Source organism: Pleurodeles waltl, chromosome 1_2 (genome assembly GCF_031143425.1).
Source record: "Pleurodeles waltl isolate 20211129_DDA chromosome 1_2, aPleWal1.hap1.20221129, whole genome shotgun sequence".
Taxonomy (NCBI): Eukaryota; Metazoa; Chordata; class Amphibia; order Caudata; family Salamandridae; genus Pleurodeles; species Pleurodeles waltl.
In genome coordinates, this window is record NC_090437.1 from 337160078 (window position 1) to 337177572 (window position 17495).

The 17495-nt window shown below is 45.3% G+C and overlaps 1 protein-coding gene across 4 annotated transcripts; it reads left to right on the forward strand.

The window, feature by feature from the left end:
- The first annotated feature begins 4780 nt into the window (after positions 1-4780).
- LOC138300248 (perilipin-2-like) lies at positions 4781-10416 on the forward strand. Of its 4 annotated transcripts, none has more exons than XM_069239411.1 (8): positions 4781-4917; positions 5703-5751; positions 5860-6055; positions 6685-6767; positions 7053-7338; positions 8718-8902; positions 9265-9399; positions 9685-10416. In XM_069239411.1, the coding sequence occupies exons 2-8, from the start codon at positions 5722-5724 to the stop codon at positions 10060-10062; spliced, it is 1293 nt and encodes a 430-aa protein (XP_069095512.1). In that variant the 5' UTR covers positions 4781-4917; positions 5703-5721; the 3' UTR covers positions 10063-10416. The 4 variants fall into 4 exon arrangements, with proteins under 4 accessions (XP_069095512.1, XP_069095485.1, XP_069095494.1 ...); XM_069239384.1 differs by having other exon boundaries at positions 5706-5751; XM_069239393.1 differs by having other exon boundaries at positions 4781-4912.
- Positions 10417-17495: the final 7079 nt, after the last annotated feature.

Here is a 17495-nt window from a genome sequence, read left to right on the forward strand (position 1 = left end):
GGGTGGTAAATAGCATGGAGTCTGAGAGGTGAGCGGTGGTGCAATTGAAGCTCAAGTGATAGGCATTCAAAAGTGTGGCAGGAGCTGTTAGGAAGAGCCTTAAGTTGAAGGGAGTTTCTAAAGATGACCGCAACACCTCCCCCCACTTTGTCAATTCTGTCATTTCTAAGTATAGAATAGCCTGTGGGTACAAGGAGATCAAACATAGAGTGAGAGGTATCGTTGAACCAGGTCTCTGTGAGGAAGAGCATGTCAATATTGTGCAGGTTGATGGTATCGGAGATTTCAAGTTTGTGTTTTATTGCAGATCTGCAGTTGTGGAGCAGACAGCGCAGCTCTGACGCAACTGTTTTGGTGACGGGGCACTTGGGCTATGAGGGGTGATAGGGATATTGTGCTTATATGAGGGCGCTCGGGAGCATTTAGGTGGGCGAGTGGTTCTGACAGAGGAGATGGTCGGAATAGTGTAGATTACAGGGTTACTGGGAAGTGGAAGTGAAGGAAGGGTGGCGTTCGAGCGCTTGTGTGGATTTGCAGACGACTGGCTATGTTTAGCTATAGTGGGGTGTGGTGGTGAGGTGCATCTCGTGGAAGGGTGAGTGTTAGCCAAAGGAATTGAGGTGTGTGGAAAAGTCGAGATCTTGGAGCTTAAAACTAAAATGGTAGCTTCAAGTTGGGAGATGGCGGTGATTAGAGAGCCTAGCTTTTTTTCCAGAGAGAGTAAGGAAGAGCACGGCGTAATGGGTGGCTCGATGGAAACAGGAGGGGGTGCACTAGGCAGTGTACGGCAGGAAGAGGTGGGGGAACGGGAGGGGAGTAGGGGTATAGGGTTCAGAGGTGGGGAAAGGTTTAGGGTGAGAGCAGGAGTTGGTGCACCAGGGGTGAGAGGAGAGTTGTTGTTGTTGGCGTTGCAAGAAGGATAGGAATTAAGGGCAGAACTAGGGGGCGATAGTAGAGGAGTGGGGCGGTGGGGCGATAGGAGCGGGGAGGAGTGTGAGGAGTCATAGGGATTAGGGAGGTATGAAAGGAAGGGGGGGGAGGGAGTTGGATAGGTCCTGGCAGCTAAGTGAGGTGGCTGTGATGGAGCGGGTATCGGGCAGAATGGGGGGGGATTGGGAGAAAGGGAAGTTGAAGAAAGGAAGTGATTCTGCTCGGTCCGAGGGATGGAAGGGGTTACCAGGGGAGGAAAGGGGGTAGCACAGCAGTGCTGGAGGAGAGTGGGGAGGGAGAGAGATGGAATGTATTTGCGGGGAAATCGGGGTACATAGTGAGGGGAGGAGTGGGCGGAAAAGCAGAGCGGAGGAGGGAACAAGGGGAGCGTAGGGAACATAGACAGGGGTAGAGGGCTGGAGGAGAGGTAGTCTAAGGAGGGGGGTGGCCGGAAGGGATAGGGGGGAGGAGATGAGAATGGAGTGCCGGGACGGTGCGGAATGGACGAGGAGCGTGTTAGCTAGAGGTAAGGCTGATGTGAAGAGGGGAGGGGCAAACTGTGAGGGGGGAAGAATGCGAGGGGAGGTCCGAGGGGAGAGAAGAGGGTCGACCTGTGCCTCCCCAGGGTGCAGCCTGTTGGAGAGTGGGGGGGTCAGGGGAGGAGAAAGGGAGTAATTGGTGGAGCTAGAAGGAGAGTCAAGGGATAGCCCGGTAGCAGAGGAGGGGAGTAGGGAAGGGAAGAGGCGGTCAAAGAGAGAGAGACAGGTGTCTTTGGCTTGGATCATTGCAGTACCGTTGTTATAGAGTGAGATAGTGAGGGAGCCGTTAAAACACGCAGAGGGGGAAATTTTTAGCTGTTTCCCATGAGGGATAGAGGAGGAGGAGGTGACGTTAAAGGAATTGTAAAAACTGGTAGACCAAGAGGGTATGTCGTGCGTGAAAAAAATTAGATCGTTTTTGAGCCCCCCATATCGACCATTGTAAAACTGATCGACAAAAAGGGAATCGGGGAAATATTCAATGGTGTTATGTTTGAAACGTTTTGTTGCAGCTTTAGACAGGTTAGAAGGGTAGATGATTTTGTAGCAATTAATTCCAGACTTAATTCGAGCGGTGGCCATGTTGGGAAATTGTGGAGGAGGAGGGTAGTGGGGAAAAGGGAAGGGTGTTACTAGGACGGTGGTGGTGAGGAGAAGTATGAGGGCAAGAAGGGGGCACGTAATCCAGACATCGGGTGAAGGAACCAGAGTTATTGTGGAGACAGGAAAGTGAGGCGATTAGGGATAGGTTGTTACTTCAGAACAGGGCTGATTCAACAAGGTAGGACTGAAGATGGAGTGGTGTAAGAGGAAAATCACTGTACTTATCATCCTGAGATATAAACCACATAAAGCACAGCATCACAATAGGTATCAAAGACATTGTACGCCCAAAATCTCAACAGTCTAATATTAGATACTTATCTCCTAAGTATCGGCAGCATTATGGGCAAAAAGCACAGGGTGGAACATAATTCCACTAGCATAACCCAAAGTATGCCAGAACCTCAAAATCATAAAACACAATTTAGAGGTAGCCAGAACAGGGTCTGAGAATCAAACTACCAGAAATACATTTCCTAGCACCACAAATACACAATGGGGCTTGGCGCCCTACAAACCACCAGGAACCCCTAGTCAGCTGGCCAACCCAAAGGGGCTCAAATGCCCTGTGTCCAGAATGTTGGGGCTGCTGCCAATACAGCGAAAGACCAGCGTGCGTACTTGCGCAAACCTAAACGTTGCAACTGGCACTAAGTGCTGCACAGCTGTGAAGAAATGGTGCAAGGAGTGCATCTCACTCCTACCTCAGACAGAACTACTTCCAAAAGCCCTAAGAGTCTAGAGGACTGTACTGCACGGCGTTGGCCCATTTTACCCATTTTGCGGTGATGTGCATGTGCCAAATGTAGGTGGTTTCCCTACAGATCGTTGTAGTTTGCTCGAGTGATGGGGCAAGGTGTGGAGTTACTCTCAGAGCCCGCAATCCATAGTTGGGGTCAGAAAGAGACTGGGTGGATCGCTTTTACTCTTGCTTTGGTCTTGATACCCCCCTCTTAGTGCAGAGTCTTGGAAATAGTCCCTGCTGGGATCTGGTTCAATTCAACTCCCCAGGTGATTCCCAGGACCAGGGGTGTTTCCATTATATTCCCAGAGGCTCTCACCTTAATGCTGCGTTTGTACAATCTTGTCTTCAGGTGCCTCCAGTGGTGCTCTGTCGGACCTCCGAGTAGGGGTCTCTAGAGTTAGTTTTCCAGGGGCCCCAAGTCAAGGGGCCTCGCCAGTTTTGTTCCTTGACCCCGATCAGGTCACCGGTGTTCCGCTTTCCTTCTCTCCGCAGGGTGTCAGAGGCAAGCACGGCTCAGCTCAGCGGAGTGGGGCCAGCCGCTTCGGGTCCTCCCTGGGGACTCGTCTATTTTACGGGCTCCGTAGTCCCCGGGTGACGGCTCCAGCGCAGGAGGCTGGAGATGCGCCGGGGATCCAGCACCGAGCGCGGTGCAGGCAGCCCTTTCACTTCGCTCTATGCTTGCAACAAGTTCGCATGCAAAATGGCGGCCGCCATCTTGCGTCCTTCCATAGAACCGCTTTTCACTGATTCGGGGCTTGCTGTAGAGAAGTTAAATCCAGGAGGGCCTTAGTGCTTTCTTAGTATGCTGTTGCTGGTACTTACAAATCGCAGAAACTGACCGTCATGAAGGACATCGTTTCTTCTGTTTGTCAAAAAATTAGCTCTTCGGCGATTTTCATAATGAATATTCCATTTCGTCCCCTCTTCGCCCGTCAGTGATTACAGAGAGCAACGTGTAGCCCCGGCACAGGGACCTCAACCTGCAGCATTCAATGCAGCCCCGTCCGCAGCTCGGCAGACTCCTGGTGTATATTTAGCGGGCCCCTTGGCGTCTCAGGTGCACGGAAAGAGGTGCTCCCGTACCCCAGCTACATGAAAGAACACCTGCTTTGCGGGATGGTCGACAGGCTCGGGTAGGGAGAGCCTGGGGAGACAGACTCCGAGGAGAAGGCACTATTATTAGTGGGACGGCAGTCTCCGAGGCATGGGCAGTGTTTGGATGATAGTCTGAAGGGCATGTTCCCGTTTTGCGGGCGGTGAGCTGTGAGTGAACCGGGCAGCAGAGTTTGTGGCGACAAGGGGTCCTTAGTAATGGAGGCCGATGGCAGGCAGGCCCAGGAGGCTCTCCTCTGTGGCAGCCTCCCGCCGCTCGTCGTTCTCATCCCCAAGCCGTCCGTCTGTGCCCTAGCAGGCGGGGCGGGCGGAAGGATGCCGTGGAGGAGAGCCTTCTGGAGGAAAAGGGGGCTTCTGCTATGGTGGCGGAAGGTGTCCAGGACCCAGCCTCTGCGACATCCTCCCGTCCGCCCGCGCTGCTCCGTCGTCCGCATACCCGCCACAGGAGGCTCACCTCTGCGGCATCCGCACGCCCGCTGCTTCTCGTCCCCTTCGTTCGTCAGTTTGTGTCCTATTAGCGGTGCGTGCGTGCGGATGCCGCAGGGCACCCTCCTGGGGTGAGACGGGGTTCTGCTTTGAAAGCAATTCCTCTGCAGTACCCGTCCGTTGCGAGGCAGCCTCTTGGGGTGAGACGGGGTTCTGCAGGCGGACTAATGGGGATGGCGCGCTTGAAATGGCTGAAAGTGCGCATGCGCACAATTTTGCATGTGCGCATGCGCACAAGCGCATAAACCGCAGGCGGACTAGCGCGCTCGAAATGTCTGAAAGTGCGCTTGCGTACAATGTTACGCATGCGCACAAAGTACCTGCGGACTGCCACGGACGGAATCCTGGCACATACGGTACACCGGCTACAGTGACGCCATGCACTGTCACAGAGTGGGTTGTACTTGAGTAGAAGTCTCGCGAGAAGCACGGGATCATAAATAGCGGTCGCGCAGCGTACGCTCCAGCAGAAGTTTGTTCCTTGTTTGTGCTGTCGGTAAGGTTAGTTTTTGGGAGGGAGTGTTTGGTTTCGAAAGTCTGCAGTTGTTATATGCATCTGCTGGTTACATATTGTGAGTGTGTGAACTTCGTCTTCTTCGGAAAGTGTTTTTTTTTTTCTTCTTATGTATGAGCTGTCGCTCTTTCTCTTTTTTTTTTTTTCTTCTGCTGGGAGGTGGTGGGTGCGATCGTTTAACTGTAAGCAGATAGTAGTTGCATTCTATGGGTTTTTTAAGTGTATGTGGAGTGACAAAGGTCTCCACATGGCTTCTTGGTCTTGATTTCCAGCGGTTTTCGATCTTCGGTCAGATAGTGTAAAGCGTATATGCCGTTGTGGAGGGGCTTGTGCTCCTTTTGAAAATGATTGAGGGGCTAACGCTGCTTGGCACATCTATAGCTATAGAAAACGTAACATACCACGAAAGCGCTGTTTTACTGGCGTATGTTGAAAATGTGACTTCTTTAAAATCAGTTTAAGTAGTAAACTTCGGCTTTTAATTTTGCTGTACACCTTAATTTTCAAAGCTGGGTGCTTTCTTGTAAGGGTGTTGCGTTGTTTCACGCCGCTCCAATATATATTCTTGCTCTGTTCTGGGATCAGATGTGGAAGATCCTTGTTCTGAATAATTAATTTTAACCGAGTAGAATATTTTTCAGTGACCCAAGGGCATGTTTTTTTTGTTGCCTGGTTTCTTTCGTTCCTTTGCTAATGTTTATTAGTTGTAATAAGTAGTAGTTGATTTATTACTTTGTGATTCTTCTTACTTTAATAATTCTTATCTGTCCAGTAGGATTTTCCAAACCACGATGTCTTCGGTGGCAGTTGAGCATCCACAGGTAATTTCTGTGCGGTCTTTTGTGAATGAGCTTATTTTATGTATCCTGTGAAACTCGCGATTTTTATTTGTTTCCTCATATGACAATAAGTGTTTACTTCTTAAACAGAATGTGGTCTCACGCGTGATCAGCCTCCCCCTTATTAGCTCCACCTATGGCATGGTTTTCTCTGTCTACGCCAACACGAAGGAGAACCATCCCTACCTGAGGTCTGTCTGTGAAGTGGCAGAAAAGGGAGTATTGACCGTCACTAGTGTGGCCATCACCAGCGCCAAACCAATACTCCAAAAGATGGAGCCTCAAAGTAAGTTAAGCTTAATGTTGATTAGATGGGGGTGTGTGTGGCTCTTTAAGTAGCGATCATATACTTAAGAGATGGGTGTAACACGGCCATCAATATTCCTCTTGCCATTATTAAATTAAAGTTGTTAAAATGTTGCCAATATGATGCATGATGCTACAAAGTTAAAACTTTTGTTAAAAGCGACTTTTTTTTCTTTCTTTTTTGGGCGGAGGGTGGGGGGGGATACTCTGCTCGTTGCCAGTAGCAGACTGGTTAGGTTGAGGTGTCTGCTTCACTGACTGCAGTGCGTTAGTGAAGCCTTAACTTTAAGCCTTCCTGGATACCTGGATTGCAGTATTTAAGGGGAATAACTTGGTTGGTGGTGGGAATGGCTTGAGTCCATAAGCGTTAGTTAGCTCAGCATTAACTGAGTGCTAGAAAGTTACTACTTCATTAAAATGGGAAAGATTTAGTTTCTCTGAATCTTAATTTCTAATATTGGTGAGATCAGAAAAATTCCAAATCGCGTACCATCCCCAATCTTAGTAATTTGAGTAGAGGCTGGCTGTTGCATGTAACTGAGTGTTCATTGATACTGTGTACACGGAGTGATTTACACTGCATCAAATTTAAACATTTATTTTTTTCAGTTGCATTTGCGAACGACTATGCATGTATGGGTCTGGATAAAATTGAAGAGAAACTACCAATACTTTATCAGCCGTCAGACAAGGTAATAGCTTCAATAGAGATGCATTGTGGTAGATAAATGTATGGTTAGCAGTTTTGACTGTGCGACCTACAGAAGTTATCTGGGTCTGTACTGAACCTCTGCAACTTTTGCTTTGGATACTAAACTTCCATGCTGTACAGCTTTGGTTATTTTTGTCCTTATTGTCCATAATGTTGTAATTGAGCGCATTTACCTTTCATATGCAACTTCATTTCATGCTTAAACTGTACTTTGAATGTCGTCTTTCCTTTTTTTGTAAATTTATGCTGTTCTAATTTTCAATAGATTGTGTCCATAGCTTCCGATATGGTGGTTGGTGCCAAAGAAGCTTTATCCATTACAGTAACTGGTGCCAAAGATACTATGGCTCATACAATCACTGGAGTGGTTGACAAGACCAAAGAAGCTGTTCATGAGAGTGTGGAAATGACCATGGCTGTTGTACATGGCAGTATTAACACTGTGCTGGGCAGCCATGTGGTGCAAATCGTGAATAATGGTGTGGACACAGCACTCACCAAATCGGAGACTCTAATAGATCAGTTTCTCCCACTGACTGAGGAAGAGTTGGGTAAGTACAACTGAATTTTTTTCATTAGTCTGCCTTAACTTTTTATTATAAGTAGGCTGTATTGCTGGTATTTGACGAACTTGGGTCCTATCCTGTTTGTAGTAGCAAAGGCCCTAATGGGCAGGGCATGGGATGGATATAGCTCCTTAACGCTGGCTGCTGCTCACCTTACCATCACAGGAAATCTATTGGATCTCATGGGGCCCTCGGCTAGTACTCACTGCCACAGTTCATCTGGGAGAAAAGTATCTTCTGACGCATAGACTACTCCTGATCTAAATAGTCTGCTGGTCTTACTACTGTGCTAGTGCTTAATTGATAGACTCTCTGCTGGGCCTCAGTTTTCCTGGACCTCGACTTGCTCTTGTCCCTTATGTCAACCTACCAGTCCTCTGCTTGCCCTAATCTATAAGAAGCCACGAATCACCTCTGCAAGCCCAAGTTAAATGGTCTTAATTGAACCCCACTCCTTTGTGGTAGCACAATCCATGGTTTCCCGTCACTCCAGTTAAAATCCCAGATGTGTGCAGCAAGACGTTTCCTTAATCTGAAGCTCCTAGGGTGCCACCCAGCAGCATAGTATTGTAGGCTCCCTCTGCAAAATGGAGGCCTTGGAGTGTTCAATTTCCCCCACCCAACTCTTCTCCCAGAGGTCTACATTACACTGCTGGGCGCACCATTGCTTTAAGAAAAACTGATTTTAACTATAGACCTTGAGTGGTGGAGTCCTTGTAGCGCTGTGCATTACACTTTGCAAGCTGCCCTGTGGTAACCAGGTACATGTTAAATAGTGTGTATAAACTTGTACATCTTGAGTCTCGCGGCTTAGGAGCCATGTTAAAATCTCCTGCACTAAATGACAACCTGCGTTTTCCATGTTCCGACTGTAGTAAGTTAGTGGTGTTTTCATGTGGCTATTGCGGAAAGCTGTGTAGCTTGCAGATTGTACTTTCTGGTCCTGGGTGGAAAAATGTGGGATATGGCTGCAACTAAGATGCCCTTGTGAAGTACCTCCCGTATGCTTGACCTTTTGTGATTAATGCAGACCATAATTAAGACACTTCTAAAATGGCTCTGCCAACACTTCACAGAACTTGGTCAAGTTAACAATAGTCTGGGTATTTTATTAAAGGGATGTGAAGCTAGTGTTCGTTTCCTAATCGTGCTATACTACACTCAGCTTCACTGAGAGGAGCTGGAGGGGCAGGTACATAGTTTCCTTCCCAGTTAGTAAGGGATGCTGGAATAGTTGGAAATTCATCTTTTCACTTCTCTTAATGCAAAAGTGTGGACTATTTTAGATCTAGTTGGTTGTGGGTGAGGGCGGTGGTGTCAGGTCGAGGTGCCAATTGAACTAAATAGTTTTTTTTTTTTTGCAGCTGCCGAAGCTGCATGTGTACAAGGCTTTGAAGATGGGGCTCAGAAGCCAAACTACTATAATCGAATAGGATCTTTGTCTAGAAAAGTTCAGAAGCGTGCCTACCAGCAAGCCATAGCCCGGCTGAGGGATGCGAAATCCAGGAGTCACGAAGCGATTTCTCATCTACACCATGCAGTTGCCCTGGTAAGAAAAGAATGGTCACTGCTCTTAATCCATCCTGTAGATGTGTACTCGTATCTGCTGTTAGGAGATGAGTTTGTACTTTTTTTTTTTTTTAAATATATGTATCTACCGCTTCTGCTCGATCTCGGTGGGATTTGCAATGTCTGTTAAACATTTGTAGTATTTAATGCCGGTTGGGGTTTCCTTGTTAATCTGACCTGTTTGGATTAATAGCATTCATAATAGAGTAAACCTGACTCCTATTAAGGGGATTTCTGTGCTGTTGCAGTAGTAAACTGATTGAATGCACTCAGGTTACTTTACTGGTTATCTATTAGCTACTTAACTGATTCGGCATCAACACTTTGTTTTTTTTCTTGTAGATGGAATACGCACAGAAGAACATGGATAGTGCCAACCAGAAGCTGCATGATGCTCAAGAAAAGCTTTACCAGTCTTGGTTGGAATGGAGCAAAAGCACGGGCCAAAACGCTGGCGAGGAATGTAACAGCACAGAGGTAGATTTGGACTTGTCTGACATACATTTTTCCAGATTACTGCCTAGTGTTTAAGAAAACTAAAGCAGAAATGTGGTGATAAAGCTTGTGTGGATGCCTGCTGCAACCATATAACCAGCCTTTAAGATTTCATCTTATTTTAGCATCACTTACGATGTTGCTTTGGCCTGATTGCTGTGCTTAAATTCCTTGCATAGGCGGCGTGTCCGTTCTGAAAACTTATTGCCTGGTAGCCTTGCTGTCAGTTCAAGTAATCATATATATATTTTTTTTTTCCCTCAACAGGATGTTGAATTTCGCACCCTGACGATTGCTCGTAACCTTACAAAACATCTTCAGACCACCTGCATCACTCTGGTGTCTAGTATACACGGCCTGCCTCACAACATCCAGGAACAGGCTCACCACATGAGTACAATGGCTGGTGATTTGTACCAGAACTTCCACTTAGTCTCCTCTGTAAGAGAGATCTCCGACCACGTTCTTGGCACTACTAAAGGACAATTGGACAAAATGAAGGGTTCCCTGGATAATATGGTGGACTATGTTGTTAACAACACGCCACTCAACTGGTTGGTGGGTCCGTTTTATCCACAGTTGGGTGGTTCTCCACATACTGAGGATCAGGATGAGACAGATAGCCAGCATGCATGCAGAAGTTAGGTTGTAGAATATACACTGCAGCACTCAAATCTGCATATTTATGACCAGTTCTCTGCCTCCTGTGCAGCATGGTTTAATCCAGTTGTGATGGATAAGTTGAACATGAAAGGCTAAATGCTCACAAGCTTGCATAGTGCACTTTAGTTGTAGCTTTAATTGTTTACATTGAAGGTAAAGGACTGATCTTACCAGTCACTGGTCTTTATTGGGCACTTTTCGTATTGCACAAGTTTCTGGTGAACATTCTTCTGTAGTCCAGTGCTAGGGTGATCTAAATCCTACTTGGTTGCGAAAGATTTCATACTGTGGCAACATGTATTGCATTTCTACTAATAAACACTTCTAGCATCATAACTGTCTCCAGTGAGCTTTGTGTCATGTTTGCTCAAAAGTCCTTGAGTTAGCAGGGGTGGGAGGCAGTGGATGGCACACCTATGAAGTTCTGATAGAATGACTCGGTGTACATTCTTATAACTGGTAATCGAGGGATGATTGGATTTAACCAACCCTCCAGTCTCACCCGTGAAACCTAACTGGTTTAGTATGTGCCTCCTCACGTTTGTAAATGCCTGAAACCATTTGTTGGCCTGTGCTTGGATTGTAAGTGTTGGGGTGACATGGCTAATATTAAGCACACCAGGCAGAGCAGAGACCACCACAATCTACGCCTCTACTAACCATAAACGGTTTTTCACAAACGCTCACTTTGCTAGTCTAGTTTTGAAGATAGATAGATAGTGATAGAATATGGCAACATTTCTTCCAAGAAGGCTGGGCACTCTTTTAGCTACTGTGCAACAGTCTCATTAGAAGCAAGACAATCAAGGAAAATTGCTTCAGTGCAAGCAGACCAACAGGACCCGAACTCAAATTGGAGGTTGGAGACCAGCCTAGATGTCCTATTTAAAAAAATAAAATAAAAAATAAAATCACAATCTACGGCCTTGCAGAAGGGCACAAATCACAACGCTTGAGTGGTACACTACAGCCCTAAAGATAAGCTGAGAACGCTGTCCCGGCTGATAAATATTGAGGGCTACAGCAGCACTGACCGCCACGCTGCACAATCAGTGGCCTACCATGTAAAGGGTTAAAGGCACAATTGCTCATGGCCCTTATACTATTCTTCCCACTGTTGCTTGACAAACCACACCCTTCAAAATAAATCAACTTGGCCGTGATCTTGACAGTACCCAGAATTGCAAACAAAACGCCAATTAGTAACTGCTTTATATAGAAAAGTTTCCTGGTGAATGATTGGTAATGGTGCTATAATTCTGACAAGTGGTTTCAATATTTGTATTATGAATTTTAGTACGGTGCCAAGCTTGATCACTTAAGACCTGCATAGCTGGGCTGGTACAGTTTTCAGTATATTGCCATCGCTCTCAAGCACTAATCCTATCGCAAGTACGATTTTTCTTTTATCTTAATCGGTACTGGTACCGAAAAATGGCAATTGAGTTTATGGTAACAGCATTTGTGCGGAGCATTCCTAACACTATTGTGGTCTCAAATCACTTTTGGAATCTGTGGACCCTTTTGGTTAATTGGAGCCAGTGGCCTATTGAGCTTGCATTTGTTTTGTGATTTCCTATTTGATTAGGACCCATATTGCCGGGTATACGGTTTGGAGATGAATTACTTGGCAGTGGAGCAGCTAGAACCTATTATGTTAGTTTCTGGGGGATAGTGTTGCTTGGCTGTAGGTGGGCATCGGGTATGTGCCTTTGGTGAATAAGCAGGCTATGTTGTTTAGGTCTCCGTTGAGCGATTTAGTTTCGTGTTTTTATTTTTATGTAATCTACGTATAGACCTATGGAGTTTGGTTTTTGTCTGCCCTATTCATCCTTTGTCATGTTCACCTGTTTAGTCCACCCACCACAGTGTAAAGCTTGTGGCAGTGGTTGAGTCTGCTTCACCCATTGCTTTGCTAGTACAGTAAATGGTGTTTTACCTGCTCACTTCTGGCTAAAACGTGCATTTCAGTGCTATCCTTTTTTTTTTTTTCATTTTTTTTTTTTTTTTTTTTTTTTTTTTTTTTTTTTTTTTATCCTCCCGTCTTTAAACGATGCCCTCATGTTGCAGTAATTCAAGCACATTTGTTTTTCACTATTAAGAATCCTTGTTAATGGGCATACCTAAGGGTATGTGCAGCATTGGATTTGTTCATTTTGTGGGGCCCTTGTAATGGAAGGTAAGCAGGGACCCAGGTCAGAGGACCGATTCCCTGGGACCTTGTGCGAGAGCTGATGGATGTCACAGGCACACAAGGCAGTGGATGCATTTGGACATTAAGAGGTCATAACACTCTGGGCACCACAGAGACTGAAAGCGACATGTAGATCATGAAAACTGGCAAAGGCAAGGACAGCACTTGTAAGATTGTCTAGAACGGGGACGCAAAGGTAAAGAGCAGTCAATCTTACACAGCCCAGAGATTGTCAATTGCAGTAGGAGGGTGCCTCATTGGAGGCTAGGGTGACTACCTGCCATCGAGGCAAAATGTGGACGGTGGGTGTGCTGAAGTTACACAATATATTAAATGGATGCCTAACAAGTACAGTTCAAAATAGGTTTATTTGGTCTGTATAGTACTTAACTATTGAATGCACATTTATATGTAATTGTACATATTTAAAGCTTTAGAAAGAATCCAACCTGGACACTAATGAAGGTTTGACCACTGATATAAACGGCAACCTTTTTGTTAAACATGGACTGATGTGGAGTGCTTCATTCGATGTACTCTAGGGTGGAAGTACAATGTGAAGAATAAGCAAACGGTGGCTTTCAAGTGCTGGTTGAAATGCTTATTTAAATAGAATATCCATCCTATATACCATATTTCTTACTCCAGATTGGTTTTTAGTAGCTTAGACTCGAGCTATACCGCATTGGTGGCCATGTTATGGGTGTATTAAGTGATGGATTTTTAGCATTACCATAATGCATAGGGTCTTGAACTGTACATGTTCCACTGGGATCCAGTCTCTCACGACCTGGCATACGCTTTGCAATATTCATAGTAAGTATGCAGCAGCGTTTTGTACTGTCTGCAGCTTCCTGGTGAAATAAGAGAGCCTAAGAACCGGGCATTACCGTAGTTAAGCCGGGCTAACGCCAGGGCCCGCCCGGCTACTTGTCTGACTGGAAGAAGGTGGACCTTCCGCAGCACTTTCAGCTTGCCATAACAGCTGGCGACGAGCTTCGTTGCGTACTGACCCTTGGTTAGACCTCCATCGGCCTATGGCCGAAATGCACTTTATACATCCCTACATAAAAGCACTCCGCACACTTTCTGTGCGTCTTTATTTTTAGTTCTACTGTCTAGAAAAATGCTGTAGGAGCACTTTCAGGACTCGCACAACTCTTCTGGGCACACTGTTTTAGGAAACTAACAAACGACTTAAAACTTTTCCAATATCTAAATAAGTTAAGAGCACACAATGTGTGTTTTGAAGTGATTCCCCCATTAAATTAACTACTCATTGCAGAATCTCTAAAATAATTAGATGTACAAGGTGTAACAAAATAATATGTGAAGGGGAAATACAGGCTCTGGCTCAGCTAAAGGTCCATGTGTAACATCGAGCCCAAAACAATCCGGGCTTTCATGTGGATTCTGCCTTCCTTCCACCCACATTCTTCTCAACTAAGAGCTAAAATCAAACCATTAATGTTTCGAGAGGCAAATAAATGCCGTTTAATGCCTGATTTTCAAATTTAAACCAGAAATCTAAGAATTAATCCTGGCTTTCCGCTCAACCAAATGGTGTGACATTAGGCTGCAGAACCTTAAGTGTCCCGGTTACCCTTTCTTTTAGCAGAAAGGCTAAAATTACAGACCAATGCTGTCTGTTTAAACATGAGACACTGACAGTGGACAAGCACGCTAATTTATGGATAGTGTAAATTACGAACGGGTGGTCACCCTGTTGGAGGCCTGCATAACATGCTTATTGATGGAAGAACATTTTCGAGGTCTGCAGAGCAGGAGTTGAGGATAGACGTGGGTAGATGGTGTCTGCCTGCGATAGCGAGGCGCTGTAGTAGTTAGAAAAGGGTTCGGAGCCTGGCCCATGTCACATCAGTGTCTTTAATTGATTCGTGGGCTTGCCTAATAAAATCTGCTTGCTTTCATTAGTCAAAGGCATGCATAAGTCATGCCTTTTACGGTGGCTAGCCCTCCTCGAGCGTATCGACCAAGTACAGAAAACATGCGAGGCTTGCTGTTTTCTGTCTGGCTCGTGGACTACTTTTTCTCGAATTTACTAGCGCGATTTCACTTGGCAGAAATCAAGCGCTTTACATAGTTAATTGCTCTTTTTCAGGTTACGTACATAAATGCACTTTTGCCGATAGGTGAAAAGTCGGGTTAGGAGTTTACAACGCAATCAGCTCTAACACGAGCAAACACGAGACCCCTTGCATTGCAAATGCTTGCTAAAATCTGCTTGCTTTCATTAGTGGAAGCCATGCATACATCGTTCCTTTTCTGGTGGTTAGCTGCCCTCGAGCGTAGCGACCAAGTACTGAAAACATACGAGGGTCGCTGTTTTCCGTCCGGTTTGTGGACTACTTTTTCTCTTTTTTTTTTCACAGCGCGATCTTTCTTGGCAGAAGTTGAGCACTTTGCATGACATCGACCCTGAGACTGTTTCTATTTTTTAGCAGCGCGATCGTGCTTTTTTTTTTTCTCTCCACTTAATGAGCCAAGAAAAGTCCGGTTGGGCGTTCACAACTGCTAATCGCTCTAACTCTGCGAAATGCAAGACCCGTTGCATTGCAAATGCGTGTTTTCAGAGGTTGTACGCAGTCTATAGTGCAAAGATGTTGGGCCCCATTCCTGGCTGGGATATGATGGCATAAAGATGGAGCGGCGTTCTGTGCTAAGCAGGGCTAATTGAAAATATGCCAAAGGGCAGCACTTTTTTTCTTTCTTTCTATACTGGATTGGACCAACTCCTTCCAGGCCATTTTCCTTAAGACCCCCTTACTTTTTAGCTCATCTTTATAATCGCTCTGATACTTAGTCACATATACCCTTTCTCAGGGGTACGTTTTTAGGGCCTTTTTTTAAGTTATGTTAAATTCTTGAGCAACAAGGATCAAGCAGTTTTTGGGCCTGATTTGGGGATTTAATACTGGCTACCGACAGAAGGGCTCTTGCCTTCTCTGCGATGGCCATAAAAAGGCACGTTCTGGGGAGGAGAAATCTAGACGAGCTAATTCCTTCACACAGTTGTAAAATATGGATTCCACAAAGGGTTCAGGCTCCACCAACGACCACCTCAGTGTCTCCCCTGACTCTGTATCTGGGGGAAATGTGTGATTAGGTAAATTATTATTTACAGATGAATTAAGGCCCCTCATTGCCAATGTTAAAGGGTCACTGAAAGGTTGACAAATGATATTAAAATTAGAAATCAGAGGCTATAATATAGTTGATACAAGTGATCAAATGAACTACCAACACTGGATGTAGCCACTAACAAGACAATACCCAAAGAGTCTGACAATGTAATCTTGAGAGCTTGTAAAGTAGGTACTGCCGAATTTAGCTCTCTTATGTGCCCATTTATTGCGAAGGAAACAAAAATAATCATACCCCCTTTGGCCCTACCTGTGGCTGAATGAATAGCTGGGGTAAAGTATGTTTTAAAGCCTTCTAAATTAAATGAATTCAAACATTCCCAAGTCTCTTGAAGGCAAACTGAATCAAGTTATCTACCTTAAATTTGGTATAGACCCAGGCAGTATTCCACCTAATCATTCACATGTCCTCCTTTGACCCCAGGAGAGAGCTTCCACCCAATGGTATTGGGGGCTTAAACCGCAAAGAGGCACTAAGAATCCCAAAGTATCTGCTGCTATGGGTCTCATGTCAATCACAGTCATCAAACTCAAAGGGGTAAACCTATTATGACATTTCACCTGGTAGGAGATAGGCTGCATGTGGCTGCATCTGTTTCAGAGAGGCCCATCGTGGGTCCAGAGGAAAAAACAAGCTGAAATAGGTCTATAAAACAAAAACAAAAGAAGCATTTGCAATGCAATAGGGTCTCGCATTTCTCCAAGTTCCAGCTATTAGCAGTTGTAAACTCCCATCCGGATTTTTCTTGCCATATTGAATGAAAAAAAAAACAGCGTGATTGCGCTGCTACAGTTCACTCGTAGTAAAACCTATCGGCAAAAGTGCAATTATCTACGTAACCGACAAAAGTTCAATTAACTATGTAACAGGGTCGATGTTATGCAAAGCGCTCGACTTCTGCCAAGCGAGGTCGTGCTGCGAACGAAAGACTACCCTAAAAAGGGGAAACGTTCAAAATTTAAGTATTTTCAAATATAAAAACTGACATTAAATATGAATTTATTTACACTGACACGATGACTGAATAATACACATTTTACTATGTTTCTGATAAAGGCTTGTTGAAAACATTTTAGTTAAATTTAAGAGCATGCTTTTTAAATGTGATGTTTTTATTCCCCATCATTCATCTGGAGTGTGAGAAAACTTGGGCTTGCCCAGGACATGGTTACCGTTACAATAGTCTTAGTCCACGGCACAGGCATATTCAGAGTCAAACTACAGTGTAAACAAACTCCTTTCGACATAAGATGTTATCTTTACTTTATATGGATAGATATTGAAAGCGTCCTATCCAAAAGTTAACATGTCGGAACTATCCGTGGTAAATGTAGTATCTCATTCAGCAAGTAGCAGTTTTCCAAAGCGCTTGAATCCCGAAGTGTCTTGGTGCTTGCGACATAAACCATGTACGTAACCGGAAAAAGTGCAATTAACTGTATAACAGGGTTGATTTATGCTAAGCGCTCGACTTCTGCCAAGCGAGATCGCGTTGTGAAAATAGAGAAAAAGTAGTCCACAAACCGAATGGAAAACAGCGAGCCTCGCATATTTTCTGTACTTGCTCGATCCTCTCGAGGAGGTCTAACCACCGGAAAAGGCCTTCCACTAATGAAATCAAGCAGATTATAACCGGCAAGCCCACGAACCAATGAAAGCCACTGACGTCACGTGGATGGGGCTCCGAGCCCTTATCCCTAAGGCGTCTCGCTAGCAAAACGAATGCACAAGCGCATGCTACGCAGGCTCAACCCTAAAAAAAGCCCAAGGGAAGTACCTGAATTCTGGAAGAGCTGTTGGCTCTAGAAGACCCTGCCAATGCAAGCACATGTTCAGCCATATGAGCCTGGTTGAAATTTACAAATATGCAGTCCCCCTTTGATGACAAACCCTTACCCAGTCAGTTAACTCTTCTAACCATGTTAATGCAGTCAAAATGGCTGGGCCCAACTTCAAATGAGAACCCAACCAGTGACCTGCTTTATTTTTTAGTTGGTTATAAGATTCAAAGGAGGAACCAGGTAGAGGTGGAACACTGCTTAGAACAACCACGTAC

Coding starts and splice junctions, on each gene's coding strand:
- LOC138300248 (XM_069239411.1), top strand. CDS start 5,722: ATGTCTTCGGTGGCAGTTGAGCATCCACAG. Junction 6,056..6,684: donor CCAAAAGATGGAGCCTCAAA/GTAAGTTAAGCT, acceptor TATTTTTTTCAG/TTGCATTTGCGAACGACTAT. Junction 7,339..8,717: donor ACTGACTGAGGAAGAGTTGG/GTAAGTACAACT, acceptor TTTTTTTTGCAG/CTGCCGAAGCTGCATGTGTA.